A 17,477-nucleotide genomic window follows, 5' to 3' on the forward strand; every position below is an offset into this window, starting at 1 on the left:
AGAAATATATTTAATCTTGCACCTTGCATTTGTGAATTCAGATAAATTCAGATGTATCAGAAATTTTTTCGATTACACGATTGAAAGCTAATTTCAGAGTATAGTTTTCGACCGTTTACACTATTCACTCGCACTCGAACGAGCTACAAGTAGGATTATTATCCTTATTAGATACAAACCCAGCATCGGATCTTTCCACCCGGGGGAGATAATTCGCCGGCGTACGTTCCTGGAGAAAGCAAGAAATTTTTTCGATTGGTACACGATTGAAAGCTATAACTTCAAAGTATGATTTTTGATCGATTTCTTAAAATGTCTTAAAGATTTTTTAATAATGTCTTATGCACCAATTTTGGACACAGTGTTATTTGGAACTTAATCTTACACCTTGCATTTGTGAATTCAGATAAATTCAGATGTATCAGAAATTTTTGGTGCACAATTGAAAGCTAACTTCATAGTATGGTTTTCGACCGTCTACACTATTCATTCGGACGAGTCACAAGTACGATTATTATCCTTATTAGATGTAGACTCAGCATCGGTCTCTCCACCCGAGGGAGATAATCCGCCGGCGTACGTTCCTGGAGAGGGGAACCAAGAGATTCGCCGCGAGAGGCGCAGCGTCGCGACGCTCTTCGCCTCGCTCTCGCACGCGCCGCAGATTATGCCGCATTGCTGCAAACGCGCTTCGCCATCGCGACGCGACGCAACGCCGGGTCAGCGGGACGACAGGCTCTGCGCCGGAAGACCAGCGGCCGCGGCGACAGCAGCGGCAACGGGACGACAGGATGTCGCAGCGTCGCCGTGGAAGACGACGAGGCCCGGATAAGTCGCGAATGAGTCGGAATTAAAAAGAGAGAGAGAAAGAGAGAAAGAAAATATAAATAAAAGAGAAATATATTCTCTCTCTCTCTGACGCTCACCTTGATCCCCAATCAAGAGCCTCCGACTTATAATCAGAGATAGACGACGGAACGAAAACATGAACGTCCGCCGGCTGCCCGGCTTCGTATACAACTACAAGCTCGCGACGCTTCTCCTGGTGTCCGGTCTGTTCCTCGTCGTTTACCTGCTTCTGTATTGGGGTGTGATGTGCACAAATCTCGAGGCCTGGCGTCACGTGTCCATCGTGGTGAGTTCGCCGCCCGCGAATTGCTCCGACGCGGTGTGCGCGAATCACAGAACCTCACTACGATCCTTGCGCGCGCTCGACGGCACGGGATGGAATGTATAAATATGTCGGGGCCGGTGTAAAAGTGCGAGCGAAGGGGTGAGAAATCCTGCGCCGGCGAAGGGTTGAGGGAGGACGCACGCGCGTTCTACTCTACTCCAGCCTCCGGCCGCGCGTGGGAAGAGCTGGATCGCTCGTCTGGCGGCGAATTCGTACACGTGACCGAGTGACAGTTCTTATTACATTCGAGAATTTTTCACTCTGTTGGCAAAATTTCACTTTTACAGGGTTTTGCGAAATACTTGGCCAACTTTTAGAAAGTATATGTACAGGGTGTTTCCAGGTTAAATAGCCAAACTTAAAATACGAATTTAGGACCTCAAAACAAACAAATATTTTATCTAGAAGTTTGCTCGTAAACGCTTCCTTGAAGAGATATAGGCTTTTGAAATTTTAAACTATAGGAATGAATAATATTGAAATAATTTAGATTTATTCTCTTTATTGCTTTACAGTAATTAATTTAAAATATTTATCTTATAAAAAATCGCTATAGTTTAAGATCCTAATTTTTAGCTATTTTCAGGATTGACATAATCAAATGCTCAGAAATCGAGAAAAAAACCAGAATTTCAACAAATTATTATTACTTTCATTAAATTATTTGGTGAAGGTTAATGTAATTTTGCAACATTGTTCTCTCTAAATTTCTTGGAGTGAAAACTGAACAATCTCATTTCAAAAGAATGGAATTTTATTCCAAAAGAGTGAGATTCTACTCTTTTGGAGTAGAATTTCACTTTTTTGGAATGAGATTGTTCAGTTTTCACTCCAAGAAATTTAGAGAGTTCTTTAAAGTTCCAGTTATACATGGAAAAAAATTTTAAATGTACGGTACTATTTTTTCGATATTTTTAACGTAATATAATCACTTACTCAGAGTAACGAATTTTTATAAGATTATATATAAAACTAGCAGAAATTTAAATTGCAATAACTTTTAAATGAGTTAGTGAATTAAAAGCCAAATATTAACAGTAGCTTTAATATCAAAGTAGAAACAATCTATATAATTTTTATCAATTTTGTACCATTTTTAAATGTCTCCCATACATCCTTAATTAAAGATTTTTATTTATAGGGGCATTTAAAACATATATTCACAACTTACTGATAACGAAGAGATGCTAGTATTAATGTCAATGTGTATTAATGCTTGTGATTTTATGAAATCATCCGAATTTTTTAAATAGTTTGACAATCTTTACTCCATTGTTTCAATGGCTATTTTCAATTAAATAGCAGCCAATTTGAACATTTCTTATAAGTTAAGTCTTTATTTATTTAATAATTGATAAGTACTTATTTAATAGGTATATATAATTTTTCTTTATTTTAACGTGAGGAACGTCCTAAAATTTATTAAAGTATTTTGTAAACAATCTCTATACCGGAAAATTGTCATAATAATCGTATTATTCATTGTCCCTTTGACTTAAACCTTCGATAAACCCAACTTTGAATTTTAAAAATGTATTAAAACTTTTCTCCGCCCGCAAATGCATAAAGAGTTTTTTATTGCGCAGTTTGATTTATAGTACCCAGGTATGCACTGATGAAAAGGTGAAAAATTATACATCGACAGAAAGTTAAACTTGTGTCAGGAGAGATTGTCGGCCGGCGAACAAAAGATTTGACTGGCAAATTGATCAGAGCATGATTAGTATTTTTGAAAAGGTCAGCGATAAAATAAATGTTTACGTGAAATTGTAAACGCGTTTGTCGTGATAAACTTGTCGCGTGAATGAAAGACGTCAAGTATGTATTTGGCCCAAAACTGTGTTCCTTGGCAAACTTAATTTAGAAAAATCGATTATAAATAGACAGCTTAACTCTTTAAAGACTGTATACATTACTTATTAATAACATTTATTTATTGACGAGTATGTAGAAACTTATTGATACGAACTTACTCGTAAACTTGATTCATTCAATGATAATTTCTCTCTCTTTTGCAAGGCTGTACGTTCCGATAACCCGAATAACCGCGAATAAAACTCCACAGATATCGATTCCCATAAAATTTTCCTAATTTCGTCAGGATCGATCCGCACTCTGAATATGACATCTCTGAAATGGTTTAAAATACTTTATGTATGTCAATTTTTTCACCGAATTAAATCAACTGTACTCAAGAATGTTATTTAAATGATAATATAATATGTAAAGATATAATTTTAATTGTACATATACTATATAAAATAATTTATTATAATCTCTTTAAATATTTCAATTTACATACCAAAATGTGTAAATGACTTAAATTATAACAAAGAATTATTAATTTTTGCCACAAAAATAGTAAATTTTTTAAAAAAATATTAAAAATTTTAATAAGTGCGCTGAAATGTTCTTTTAAAAAATTATTATAATCATCTACAGACTTCTCTGCAATTTGTGGAATAAAATCACTAAATTAATAAAACTTTTTTGCAAGCAATAAAAAGTAGTAAAAAGAAATAGACTGCTATTAAACCTAATTAGACAATGTCGATGAAGTCTTATATGACTCAAGCCTTACATATGTCATTGGTTATTACATTTTAACAGCATTGTCGCAGTGTAGAATTAAGAAAATCGCTTTACGTAATACTTAACTGAAACACGCGAGATCGTAGGACATGAACAGCGACATATAACATCTGATACTCTTCTAAGCTCTTTGTCGCATATGTTCGTTTAATTAAAAACAATTTAATTCTATCGAATTATTATACTCTAAAAATTTCTGTAATTGATATTTGATTTATTTTTAATTTATATAATCGTAATAATTTATTAAATTATCTAAAAATATTTTTATCGTATTTAAAAAAGAATAAGAAAGAAAGATAAAAGCGAATAAATATTGCACATATATATATAAAATGTTCTAATAAGAGTATAAATAGTCTTTTTTATTTCTAAAATTAAAGAAGATAATTATATTTTTCAAATTAATAAAAATTATAAATAATAAAAATACATCAATCCAATAGTAAATAAAATTTTAATTTAATTTAATTTCCAAAGACTGGAAAATATGACTAATTTTTATCACTAAAATGTGAATAATTTCGTTGTAATTCCTGGAAATACAATTTCATAAAATCAAATTCCTTTTTTCGCTTCTTCGTTCACACTTTCGCACACTTCTGCGAGAAATTTCGCGATAATACGAACCTTGAAATGAACATTTACTCTTGGAAAAATACGTGAGACAAGAGAGATAATTCATTTCGTCTCAATTATTTAAGAAATCGCTATGGCAAAAAATGCGCGGTAGACACGCGCATGTATACAGAGTGTTTCTTAAACATATGTTAAAATTTCAAGGGGTGATTTCTTGGGTCATTTTATGAAAATTTATACCTCTAATGATTTTTCGAAAATTGCTTCATTTCAAAGCTACAAAACCACAAAAATTTACAAAAAATTAATAAAAAAATGATTAACAAAATTAATAAATTTACAATATTTTTTTATTTATAGTAACAACCAATAATAACAGAATGGATATGCTACACATTCCGGCATCATATCATATCGCCCTGTATCTTCGAAATAAATTTTCGAAAAATCATTAAAGATATAAATTTTCATAAAATGACCCAAAAAATTACCCCTTGAATTTTTGACATGTGTTTAAGAAACACTCTGTATATATAGGGGCCGCAAATTAACGACCGTTCCCTGTTCCCCTTCATCATTAAGACCGATTGGGCCGACTAAAAATATCGTATGAAAGCAACTAGTCTGTGTATGTACGTATAACATCATGACAACGCGGTTATCACATGTGTACAACGAACGCGAATAATATGTGGTACGCAAGAGTATATATGTGACAGCGCCTACGCGCGTGAGAGAGTAATATTCCTCCATTGCTCTTGATTCACCGGAGCACAATGTGTAACAAAGAAAGAAGCGAGCACTAAAATATTTATTCATCCTATTTACATTCGGTTATTTTTGTAGCAAAATATTCAAGCGGATGCGGATTCGATACGTATCCTCTCGTTGCATATCATTATTGTGTAAATTAATTATTAAAAGTTAAAAAAAGAAAATATATATATATATATATATATATATATATATATAATATGAGATGTATATATATATATATATATATATATATATATATATATAATATTTCTCTCTATATCCTTTCCTGAGAAGTTATACTCCTCCAAAAGAGGATTTTTTCAAATTTTAAACAAGTTTAAAAAATGAAATTTGGTGGATAATTTTTACTAGTATATAAAAAAGATATTTATTAATATTTTTCACTAGTAAAAAAGATATTTATTAATATTTAAAAAATATTTATTTATATTAGTAGTTTTCACTAATAAAAAAATATTTAATAATATTTTTAAAAAAAGATATTTATTAATATTTTTTAAAAAAGATATTTATTAATCTTCACTACATATATCCCTCTCTCTGACAATTTTCTAAAGGAGGAAGTGAAAATTTATTATTTTCTTCTCGAAAACTATTGAGTTTACAAAAAATAAATAAATAAATATGTTTCCAAATTTGTGAAGAGTACTATATATATATATATATATACATATTTATTTGGGGGATTCTATCCTTAAGGGGATGCTGATTAGGTCTGTTTTATCGACAAAGATTATTTTTATTTAACTCTTTATTAGCTATACGAAATGAAAAATCTTCGTATAAGGGGATGAAACTAACAACTTTTATTCAGTTTTCTATTAGAACTTTTTAACGAAACCAGAATGTGTAAATGTGTCATCTAAAAGTATGAGTTAGAAAGCTTGATTCCTTTAGAAACTTTTTTATTTTTTTTTATCTTTTTATTTCTTTTATTTATTTATTTATTTATTTATTTATTTATTTATTTTTTGTAAACTCAATAGTTTTCGAGAAGAAAATAATAAATTTTCACCTCCTCCTTTAGAAAATTGTCAGAGAGAGGGATATATGTAGGAGTATATGCTTATATGAAAACACCCCCCTTAATTTTTGACAAAAAATCATCTCTTAAAATTTTTTGCACTTATTTAGAAAAATATCCTGTATATATTTATATATTTTGTAAAATAATATATTTAAATTAAATTAAAATTATAATATATTTAATTAAATATATTATAATATATTTAATATTATATTAATCGATATTAGTACATTAATGTTAATTATTAATTAATATTACATATTTTAATAAGCGTATAACTTTCGTAATTTTCGTTTTAGTGCAGCCAGCATCGAGACGGTACCGCGATGGGAATTCTCTGCGAACCATTGTGCGCCGAAAAGGGGATACATTCTCTGGCATGTGAAACTCTCCATGCGGGCAAAGAGGCAGTTTTCTCCGCGCATTGGGAAGCGACTCGGCTCGTGTTCAAGGCTTCAAGGTGATTTTTTTATTATATATACAGTATCTTCCATAAGTTTGGAAACACCTTATCTTTTACAGTTAAACAATTGTATGGTAACGATCTGTGCAGATTTTTTGTATGAATAAATCATAAAATATTTAAATGACATTTTTATTTATGACAGATCGCTGCCATGCGATTGTTTAACTGTAAAATGTAAAGTGTTTCCAAGCTTGTAAAGAGTACTGTATGCAATAAATAACAAATGTCCATTTATTAGACTGTTTTTTGTTATCACGATTAATAATATTTCAAATAATATACTGATAAAAAATCTCATTAAGTATATATATTCTTGCATGTTACGAATATTTAATTAAAGAATATTTTTTTAGAGAATTTTTCTCTTAAATTAAAAGGATCCCTTTGACAGATCTGTACAGATTTTTTGTATGAATAAATCGTAAAATAAACGTAAAATATTTAAATGGCATTTTTATTTATGACAGATCACTGCCATGCAATTGTTTAACTGTAAAATGTAAAATGTTTCCAAATTTGTGAAGGGTACTATATATATATATATATACATATTTATTTGGGGGATTCTATCCTTAAGGGGATGCTGATTAGGTCTGTTTTATCGACAAAGATTATTTTTATTTAACTCTTTATTAGCTATACGAAATGAGAAATCTTACTAAAGTTAAAGTATTCATAATAACAAATGTGTATATAAACAGAAGAAAGTTAAATAATTACAGTTTTTTTATTATTTAGATTAGGTTGACCCAATACAAAAGACCGATAGAAAAACTAATTATTTAGTTTATATGTATATATATATATGTGTGTGTGTGTGTGTGTGTGTGTGTGTGTGTGGGTGTGGGTGGGTGTGTGTGTGGGTGTGGGTGTGTGTGTGGGTGTGTGTGTGCGTGTGTGTGTGTGTGTGTGTGTGGGTGGGTGGGTGGGTGGGTGGGTGGGTGGGTGGGTGGGTGTGCGTGTGCGTGTGCGTGTGCGTGTGTGTGTGTGTGTGTGTTTGTGTGTGTGTGTATGTGTGCGCGCGTAGTAGCCCAAATTTGTTATTATGGATACTTTAATTCTAGTAAAGGATTTTTCATTCTATACAGTTAATAAAGAGTTAAATAAAAATAAGGTATTTATAGTACTAAAATTATTTCCTTAGGGGGAAACAGGGGATGTATGGAATTAAATCTCTTGTAGAGATTATTTCAATTTTAAATCTTGGCCGTGACCAAGTAAAATTTGGTGCTTTGTGCACAGGTATTTAATTCTAACAAAAAAATTTAGTTTCGTTGGGATAACACACTGTCATCCGCGATTTGGCTTTTATTGCCTGTCTTATACATTATATTTATATTTATATTACAGAGCCTTGTTAAACTCTTAATTTATATAATTTGTAACAGCTCTTTAGAAAATTTTAATCTACAAATAAAAAGGCAATAAGAGCTAATTAAGTTCTATACTAGAATTATATTTGTGAAAAGATTTATAACATAAATTATTAAATATTATACAGAAGTAAATTCGTACGTTTCGGTTGTCTTTTTCAACCTTCTTCAGCGCATCAATTAAAAATTAAAAGATTAGTAGAAATTAACAATAAATTATTCATCACTGTCATTATAATAAAAATATACGGAGTCAATTAAGTTATATGCTAACACCCGAGATCAACGCAATTATAAAGCAAGAACATTTTTAGTATATATTCTATTCCTCACAACGTCATTATATGTAATCGTCGCGAAACAGATCTCTCGCTAATTGTTCTGTTAGGAGGTCGGTTGCAAATCTCAATAACAGCCATTGTTAATGTGTCTATAAAATCATAAGTATACAAAAAATTAACATTGAAAATAAGTAAATTAATAAAAATGGACTTACAGTTAAATCGAGTAAGATGTTATATTGTGACGTGGAGGCTTTCAGATGTTGATAGCTCGAGGTAACAATAACGTATGATTTATAACTCTCAGAGAGACGACCGCACAACTGAGAAAATAGTTAGTTGTTTATGTTTTTTAACTTTCAAATCTTTGGTAGTCTATGTATAATGTCGTCATAAATTACTGGCAAGCCATCAATATCTGTTTTTAAATTGAGACTGTTATTTTGCCTTTTTATAAATATTATCTCTGAAATCAATCTTTTATTATATTGTGTGATTCTTTATCAAGTATTTTTACATCGTCTCAACAAAATTCATGATTATGTTTTAATCCATGATCAGTGATTACCGATTTTTTTACATTTCTGTGTATATTAGATCGATGTTCAGATATTCTAGTAGATAATTTCCTACTAGTCTGACCAACATACGATGCATTGCTCTTAATTTATACACAATGGCTTAAAGGCGTTTGTTTATCAACATTATTACATATATAGCAGAGAAAAGTATAGAATCGAAAGGATCTGAATAACTCAGTTGGAAGAGCAGTCGCCCGGCAAGCGAAAGGTCTCGGGTTCGATTCCCGATTCTGCGACTTTCGGATCTATATTTTTCTCTCGCATTTATTTCCTTAGGGGGGAACAGAGGATGTATGGAATTAAATCTCTTGTAGAGATTATTCCAATTTTAAATCTTGGCCGTGACCAAGTAAAATTTGGTGCCTTGTGCACAGGTATTTAATTCTAACGAAAAAATTTAGTTTCGTTGGGATAACACACTGTCATCCGCGATTTGGCTCTTATTGCCTGTCTTATACATTATATTTATATTTATATTACAGAACCTTGTTAAACTCTTAATTTTAATTTAAAGTTAAACAATTTATGTGCGAAACATTTTTTTGTAAAAGACATCTTTAATAGCACAACATATCGCAAAGATATTCAAAGGATATCCAGAGAACATTCGAACATTCTTATAGGATATTCTCTGAACGTCTTTGGGATATGTGTATAGGAAATAAGATTTTTAGAACATTAAAATGACCCACTCTATATATTGTATAGCATAAGAAATTTCAATACGAATGATTTTTCAATTCAGGACCAAAACATCCTCGGAGCAATTTGAGTCTCTGTACTGGATGGACGCGACTGGTTTGCGACACTTTCCATCCGAAGACGACTTCATCATCATGATCAAGGACTTGATTATCAATAAACTGAATATGAGCCTCGCGCGACATCAATTGGAGAGACTTGCCCGATTGCGAACACATCGGATAGAGACTGAAACGAAGAGACGTCAATTGGAGATGGAGAATCTCTGGCCGTTGCTGCAGGAGAACGAATATCTGATGATGATCCTGTACGAGGACAGAGACGTGTTTCCGCAACTGATCGGCACGTGCGGCACCTTTTACGCGGTCGAGTACGTCAGACCGATCGAGACACCCACGACGGTGCTGGCCCTATCCGACTCGAAACCCGAATGGGCCAAAAGGCTAAAGCTCGCTGTGATGATTCTTAATTTGCTCGAGGAATTCGAAGCGGACTTCCCCGAGCCGCTCTATCTCTGCGACGTGAAGATCAATCATTTTGGCTTGCCTCTAGGTGGGCAAAAATTAAAATTTTTGGATCTAGACGCGGTCTTCCCGAAAACTATCATTGATCGTGTAATTGCTGATGGTAAGAGCTGCGAGAAACACGAGGACTGTGATTACTTCGACTGCCGGTCGGTCTGCTCCAAAAATAAACGCTGCGAATCGCCGGTTCTCAATAATAACTTACAGGTAATCGATTCGTTAGGTTAAAATAAGTTGACAATAAACAATGACAAAATTACATTTGAGCTTTCTTTAAAGAGTTACAATCAAATAATCGAAAAATTTATTTGAAGTAAAATTTATTTTTATTTAAGTTGAAAACCATAACATAAATTAACTAATGAAAATAGACAATAAGGTTAAAATTACATAAGGTGTTTAAATAATGCGTCATTAACTTGAATGAACAAATTAGTACGATTTAACAGAAAATTTCTCACTCGCTGCCCTTATGGAAATTTATCACTAGTAAGTCCAATTAATCACTTATTTCGAGTACTTAATTGGCTGATATACAGTAATTTCTACAGTAATTAAATTATTGAGTAATTCTACAGTAATGATATATAGTAATTGAATTATTGAGCTTCTAATGATTATATACAGTATTAAATTTCCATAAGGATGCAGCATCGACCTGTCTATTAAAGCAAAACTCTTTAAAGAAGAGTCTTTTTCCTTTCAAACGTAATTTTGTCATTCTTTATTTTCTTAATTCTATAATAGTATAATTATTGGATACGCCATTTTGAATTTTATTTAATTTATTATCAAATTTCGTCGCAAAAGTTAGAAATATATGTGTACTTGCAGATTATCTGCGAGAAAATCTTTCTCGGTTGGACGCTTTCAGGAACGATAATCATTCCTGGATTACTAATGTCAGAACATACCACCAGCACTTTAGCGGTGTTATTGAGACAATGCTCCAATCCTGATGGCGACACGACGCATTTGCCGCGCGCGGCAGCGACTGACAGCTTGAAAAAACGACTTTACAACATGCTGAGCGAGATGGAACAAGAATACTCAGCGCTTGTGTGAAATAGGAAACATATGAGAAAGACGATGTTGAGAGGGAAAAATCGCACTCTTTCGGCGCACAACAATAAAAACGCCGCGAATTTACGATTGAATAAGATACAAACGATTTATTTATCGAGATATTATTATAATTTTTTTCGTACAGGGTGTCCCATAGAAAATTGTTGAAACTAATCAGCTGTCGTTTTTTAATGCACGCAGTTATTGAGAAAACAAAAATTGTGTTGGAAAGAGGCAAATCTGCAGTTTTTAATGCATATAAATAAAATGTTTGTATATCAGTTTATTTTATTGATAAAAAGTAATGAAAAAGGTGTTAATAATCACATAAAATCACACAAATGTGTTTTCGTAAAAAAACAGAATTTTGTACAAATTTAAATGGTGCGCACTTCGAAAATATTATTTATCATTAGTTTACATATGTGATTTTATTAGCACTTTTTCCATTATTTTTTCAATAAAATATACAAACATTTTATTTATATCGATTAAAAACTGCTTTCCTCTTTTCTCAACACAATTTTTGTTTTCTTAATAACTGTATGCATTAAAAAATGACAGTTGATTAGTTTCAGCAATACAGGAACACGTAACCTGTATATTATCGAAATCCTACGTAACGCCTGTATTCGTTTAGTTTAGCAAAACTACGATATTAACAATCAGGAAATTTTCGTTTCACACTGCAGAAATAACAAAAAAGTCTAATAGAAGACTAGTGATACCAAAGTGAAGATAATATAATCTTATAATAGCACACATATCCCGAAGACATTTAGAGAACATCCTGAGGATATTTGAATGTTCTCTGGATATCCCCTGAATATCTTACGGATATGTTGCGCTATTAGAGAATAAATGTAGAAATTATAGACTGCGTGCATATTGAACAAAAGCTACACCAAAATTAGAAAAAGAGACAATGCTTTGGGAAGTATAGTTTCCTCTCTCAAATAAAAGAGTAGAGGAGAATATATATATATAGATATTTTCTTTTTCTAATTTTAGCACACATGCGCAGTCTATATTTCCTATGTCTATAAATAATACAAAGTTATTTATAATTAAGAGATATTTACCTTATAGTTGTAGGACATAAAATATTGTAAGATCACAACGGTGGATTTGTCAACAATTGTGGATGTTAAAAATCCGAAAAAAGAATAATCGATCAATTATGAAAAGGAATGCGCTTAATTAAAAGCTAAAGAGCAAGTTGTTTCTAGAGTATTGTTATGTATGGACACGTATAAACAAATTATTAATTATATACATTATAATTATATTACTATTCGTTATACACTTATTATTAGTACTAGTGGAATCGCACGATACACTTAAAAAAAAGAAACAGAGTGCCTGATGTGTTGTACTACTTTATATTACACTTTATTCTTTTAACTTTAAGTTTATATGTATGTACAACGAAGATCAGTCAAAGTGCCATTATGAATTCGAAATAAAGAACAGAGGAGCCATAAAAGCTTACGTAACAATCTTGCTGTTTTCCCAATTTTTTCATTCGTCCTCTCCCACTGCTCTTTGCCACTTTTTTGAATGAAGTTTAAAGCGGGGAGCACACACTTTTGCATAAGCGCATAAGCAGATGCATAAGAAATTCGATTGGTTGAATTTCTTATGCATACGTTCATAGACCAATCAAGATTCTTATGCTTACACTTATGCGCTTATGCAAAAGTGTGTGCTTCCCGCTTTAACAATTTTAAAACAATTCTGCCAACATTGCACGCGTGCATTTGACATGCGCACTGCCCCATAAGTGACATATTTCAAATATTTGCGACATATATTAAGGGTCGACAGGTCGGTCAGCCAAACTCCGAATTGATGTTGGAGACCTCGCGCGGTGACAACGCGAAACTCCGATTTCAGTGTTGCCAACGCCGAGAAACCAATTCTCAGGTTTTATGTAGTGGTGCATGTCTGTACACGTACATACACCATTGCATTGCTCACGCGAACACACCGTAGAGAGACAAGGACCGATAATCACGTGTACTCCTTGTTCCTCTACCGTGCCGGTATACGCGAGATGCCGCCTGAAAATGGCCTTCCGTAGCAGAAGGCAGTAGCGTAGCAAGGCTAATAAGTACCTACTTTTTGTAAATTTTATATATGCTTATGCACATATGTGCGTATATATATATATATATATATATATATATATATATATATATATATATATACATATATATGTATATATATTATATAAGGAATATGTTGATTATTCTTGATTTCTTTTTGATTATTGATGCTATTGTATAATTTGCTCCAAATACTTATAACGTGAAAGAACGTTGAGTAATGTATAATCAATGCAAGGATGTTCAGTATATATCATCCAGTAAATTAGAGTTCAAATATATCAATATTAATTTTTTTATAATATATATATATATATATATATAATATATATATATATTGGAATATAGAAAATTGATAAAAGATATATTTCGGCGATTTAAAAATTTTTTAATATATTGAAAATATTTTTACTACATACACTATATATAAGTGTAAAATAATTCAGAAAATAAATTTAATAAAAATCTACATACCAGCTGTGTGCATGTGTGCAATTGATTTATTACTTGAAATTTATTTACGAAATTATTTTGCATTTATATATTTATAGTGTGTGTAGTTGTAAAATAATTAAAATATTTTCAATATCAAATTTTTAAGTTTATCGCCTACATAAAAAATATATTTCTATGATTTTCTATATTTCAATATATTATAAAAAAATTGATATTAATATATTTGAACTCAAGTTTTTTACGTGATTAAATATTCTTGCATTGAGCCATCATACGTTACTCGTAAGTTTTTTCACGTCATAAGTACTTATGTAGCAGAGAGAAAGAAATGAGAGTTATACGCAATGTAACATCAATAATCGGAAAAAATCAAGATAACGGTTGTCATATCTGTGTATATATATATATATATATATATATATATATATATATATATATAAACTTATATATTATATATATATATATATATATAATATTTCATTTATTTATAAAATACATTTTCAATTCATATTAAACCTGAGTGATATTTTCTATATGCTTATGCTATCCTCCGATCTATCCCTAACAAATTAAGAGGTGTAATTGCATTATTATCATCAATTATTATCTTATACTTTTTACCTCTAATTTCTATAAAATTTAATTCATTATCATTTTATCCTTTAAATCAATATTTATTTTGAATTTTCATTAATATTTTTATTCTATTAACATGAGCAGGAGCTCAACCTATTGAAATACCTTTTATCATTATTAGACAAATTTTATCATTATGTTACTTTCTTTATTTTATCTTATTACCTTTCCTAATAAAAATTTGAGATTTAATTATTTTTAAATAAATATTAAAAAATTTATCATTATAAATAAATTTAAAATATTAAAAATAATTATATTTAATACTTAAATTTTTTATAAATTACTATTAAATTAAGGTAATGATCTTGAATTTAAGTTTATGTTTTGAAAACATATTAAAGAAATTTTAATTTTTTATTAACTTTTAAACATTTAATTTTTTTTACTAAATTATTATTTATAATATAAATTTAAATCCAAAAATTAATAAAATATAAACTAAAATTATTGGTAAAATAATTTTCCAACATAAATATATTAATTCATCATATCGTATTCGAGGAAGTATTCCATGTATAAAAATTACTATTCTACATAAAATATTAATTAAAATAAAAGTTAAAATTATTGAATATTTTAATAAATTTCTAAATATATAAATTCTAATTAATCTAAAAAAAATAATTATTCGATATTCAGATAAAAAAATTAATGTAAACCCACCCCTAAAATATTCAATATTAAACAAAATTAAACAATCATATATAGTAGGCCAACTAAACGAGCAAATAAATAAGATGTAAAAATTTTTTTATTAATAGTTAAATCATTAAATTAACATTCCGTTACAGAATCGATATAAATTGTAAACGTTTCGACTGCACTACAGTCTTTATCAATACATAAAAATTAAATATTAAAATATAAAGTTAGATGTTAAAAATACAAAGTTAGTTAAATATTAAAATATAAAATTGAAACGATTCTTCGCTGTTGACCAATAGATATGCAAGGCGATTGGTCTGAGATGCCAAGTTATGCGACATTTGAGCATGCTACGGATATAATACGCGAATTAAATCAATGTCAGAGAAAATTAAAAAATCTTTCAACTTACATTATCGTTTTAACAAGTCCTTTTCCCCGATATTTCAAGTGTGTGTTGCGAAGTCTGAATACCAAATGTCAAAATAGAGAGCGTGATGTATTTATTTATTACCAATGTTTTTTCTAAATTATGATTCAGCAAATTTTTTAAGTATGTCAAAATAACTACTGTCTAACAATTCGGTGTCTGTATTTAAATTAATTCCATTTTTCTGTTCTTTAATGTGGATCATTTCAGATATTAGTCTTTTATGGTAATTCTTTTCATGATCCATAATTTTAATATTGTCCCAGTCAAATGTATGTTGTTCGTTTAGAATGTGTTCCGTGATAACCGAATGTCTAGCAGAGTCTAATTTAATATTAATTCGCGTATTATATCCGTAGCATGCTCAAATGTCGCATAACTTGGCATCTCAGACCAATCGCCTTGCATATCTATTGGTCAACAGCGAAGAATCGTTTCAATTTTATATTTTAATATTTAACTAACTGTATTTTTAACATCTAACTTTATATTTTAATATTTAATTTTTATGTATTGATAAAGACTGTAGTGCAGTCGAAACGTTTACAATTTATATCGATTCTGTAACGGAATGTTAATTTAATGATTTAACTATTAAAAAAAAAAAAAAAAAAAAAAAAAAAAAAAAAAAAAAAAAAAAAAAAAAATTTACATCTTATTTATTTGCTCGTTTAGTTGGCCTACTATATATGATTGTTTAATTTTGTTTAATTTATACGAGCCTATCATTAATTAATTTTAATAAACGCTGGCCTTATAATGCGTGTGACTAATTACCCGTTTAAATACCATCGTTTTAATTCTAGTTTTATTTATAACTATTTTGGTCTAGAAACGTTAAAACATTTTAAATCTTGGCTAAATTTTAATTATGCGATAATTAAGGCAATGTCGAAGTTGAAATTTTTAAGGGAATGTAAGAGATATTGTTTGTTTCCCAACCATTTGCGTAATTTCTGTAACAATAAATTTGCTTTCTACCACTATAAATCAAAAAATAGGATGCGTGGTTTGTTGCATAATATCAAAACTGAAATTCTTAACATAGAGATATTTGATTTATATAGAACTTTAAACTCACTTAATAAAAAACGGTCAAGGCAATTCCAAATTCTCCAAAATCTTTTACCATCTTATATCTGGCAGGAGATTTTAAATCACCATTGCAACTCCTTTTCTTTGTTCAATCATAAATTATATCTCGTACATAAGAAAAAATTCCTATGGCTACGTAAATCGCATGAAACAGAGTACATTAAAAATATTGATCCTATCGAATTAAAAACAACATCATCGACAAATATTGTTGATAACACTGTTTCTGCCAACAGTTTTCGTTATGCTACACATAACCCTTTACAACAAACTAACCAGAAATGGTTTATTAATTTAACTGATAAAAAAATTCCCCCCAATGTAACCAATCTATTACAATTGGGAGGTGAATTTAGTCTCCCAGTTAACTTAAATAAAAAAGTAGCTATACACGAATTCATCAAAGATATAGAAAGCAATTCTAACGGGATCAGAAATCTTACTTCGATTCGTAATGCTGCCATTCCACAATTTTCATTATTTTTAAACAATAACGACAAAAAAACGGACATACAAGAAAAATTATTTCACATGCATAAAGACACAATTAAATTCTGCAATCAAAATCCTAATATTTTATTTACTAGAGCAGATAAAGGCAGCATTACAGTCGCACTAGAAAAAGAATTTTATATAAAAAAAGTTGAGAGTCTCCTAGAAGACGATTCTACGTATACCATAGTTAAAAACAATCCATCAACAAAAATAGAAAAGGACCTCAATATTTGTTTAAAAAAATGGTTGAAAAAAGACTTCATCAACAAAAAAGAATATTATTATTTATTTTCAAGCGACTCTCTTCTTCCTAAAGCTTATGGGCTCCCCAAGATCCACAAGGAAAATATTCCTTTTAGATTAATAGTTTCCTCAATAAATACTTCTCTATATAATATTGCTTCTTTCTTTCATAAAATTTTAAAAGATAGCCTTCCTAGAGCGGACAGTTTTGTAAATAACAGTTTT

General features: G+C 30.1%; 1 protein-coding gene across 2 annotated transcripts; it reads left to right on the forward strand.

Moving 5' to 3' along the window:
- The first annotated feature begins 665 nt into the window (after positions 1-665).
- aln (divergent protein kinase domain 1C) lies at positions 666-12,632 on the forward strand. 2 transcript variants are annotated; one of them, XM_029309523.2, is made up of 4 exons: positions 666-1,135; positions 6,449-6,609; positions 9,596-10,283; positions 10,911-12,632. In XM_029309523.2, exons 1-4 carry the CDS (start codon positions 986-988, stop codon positions 11,139-11,141), a joined length of 1,230 nt encoding a protein of 409 aa, XP_029165356.1. In that variant the 5' UTR covers positions 666-985; the 3' UTR covers positions 11,142-12,632. The 2 variants fall into 2 exon arrangements, with proteins under 2 accessions (XP_029165356.1, XP_029165357.1); XM_029309524.2 differs by having other exon boundaries at positions 1,072-1,135; positions 6,454-6,609.
- The last annotated feature ends 4,845 nt before the right edge of the window (positions 12,633-17,477 follow it).

This window comes from Nylanderia fulva, unplaced genomic scaffold (assembly GCF_048542155.1).
Source record: "Nylanderia fulva isolate GAGA-0341 unplaced genomic scaffold, ASM4854215v1 Scaffold247, whole genome shotgun sequence".
NCBI lineage: Eukaryota > Metazoa > Arthropoda > Insecta > Hymenoptera > Formicidae > Nylanderia > Nylanderia fulva.

Coding starts and splice junctions, on each gene's coding strand:
- aln (XM_029309523.2), top strand. CDS start 986: ATGAACGTCCGCCGGCTGCCCGGCTTCGTATACAACTACAAGCTCGCG. Junction 1,136..6,448: donor GGCGTCACGTGTCCATCGTG/GTGAGTTCGCCG, acceptor TTTTCGTTTTAG/TGCAGCCAGCATCGAGACGG. Junction 6,610..9,595: donor CTCGTGTTCAAGGCTTCAAG/GTGATTTTTTTA, acceptor TTTTCAATTCAG/GACCAAAACATCCTCGGAGC.